This window comes from Octodon degus, unplaced genomic scaffold (assembly GCF_000260255.1).
Source record: "Octodon degus isolate 3935 unplaced genomic scaffold, OctDeg1.0 scaffold00043, whole genome shotgun sequence".
NCBI classification, from domain to species: Eukaryota; Metazoa; Chordata; class Mammalia; order Rodentia; family Octodontidae; genus Octodon; species Octodon degus.
Genome location: NW_004524619.1, coordinates 10,205,962 through 10,206,660, shown reverse-complemented (window position 1 = coordinate 10,206,660; position 699 = coordinate 10,205,962). Strand labels below are relative to the sequence as shown.

The window sequence follows — 699 nt, the reverse complement described above, 5'->3', positions numbered from 1 at the left end:
ATAGACCTAGCTATCTGAGATAAAAACCTTGTCTGTCTAGATATTGTTTATTTATGTGGCTGAGTACAGAGATGGACGAATTGGAGTCCAGCTTGTACATAAACCTGACACTTACTGTGGACAAACATGACTCCTCAGTAAGGACATTTCTCCTTCCACAAAGGGAAGCAGACAGAACCTGTTGCCTCCCAGCCCTGCCAAAGGAGGCGCTCACTGCACCATGCCAATGCAACGGAGATCCCAGAGTAGGATCATGCTGGAGGGTCTAGTGTTGCTCTGAGAGTTGGTGGTGAACTTGCATTGAGAACAAAAAGAAGAAAGACTGGTGGTTAGTTCATTCGGGCCAAAGGCCAAGGTCACACATATACCTCTTAGGTTACTCACCTGTCAACCTCCTCTTTACTCATGGCAGCAAACACGAAACACTCGGTTACTCCGTTGATGGCAAGCAGGAGGACATAGACACAATAGGAACGCAGCAAAACGGGACCTACAAGGAAACAGTGCACCAAGACTCCAGAGGCCAAACAGGAGGGTCATATGTACTCGCAGCTTGGCTGAGGCTCAAAGAACACCAGAACCATGTTACAGGACCTGCTGGTATCAATAAGCAGACAGTGCCCACTAGAGGACTCTCAGGATTGCACGGTGCTGACTAAAATAATTTGCTAAAACCAAAAGGACAGCTAGGAACAAATG

At 47.2% G+C, this 699-nt stretch overlaps 1 protein-coding gene across 5 annotated transcripts in view; it reads right to left on the bottom strand.

Annotated features, from left to right (window-relative positions):
* The window catches only part of Rft1 (RFT1 homolog), a 52,778-nt gene that overhangs the window by 7,918 nt on the left and 44,161 nt on the right, over nt 1-699 (bottom strand). For all 5 annotated transcript variants that reach the window (XM_004631641.2, XM_023715670.1, XM_023715671.1 and 2 more), the window contains one exon: nt 385-490. In XM_004631641.2, the coding sequence (XP_004631698.1) occupies nt 385-490 (106 nt within the window). The remainder of the gene's footprint in view (nt 1-384; nt 491-699) is intronic.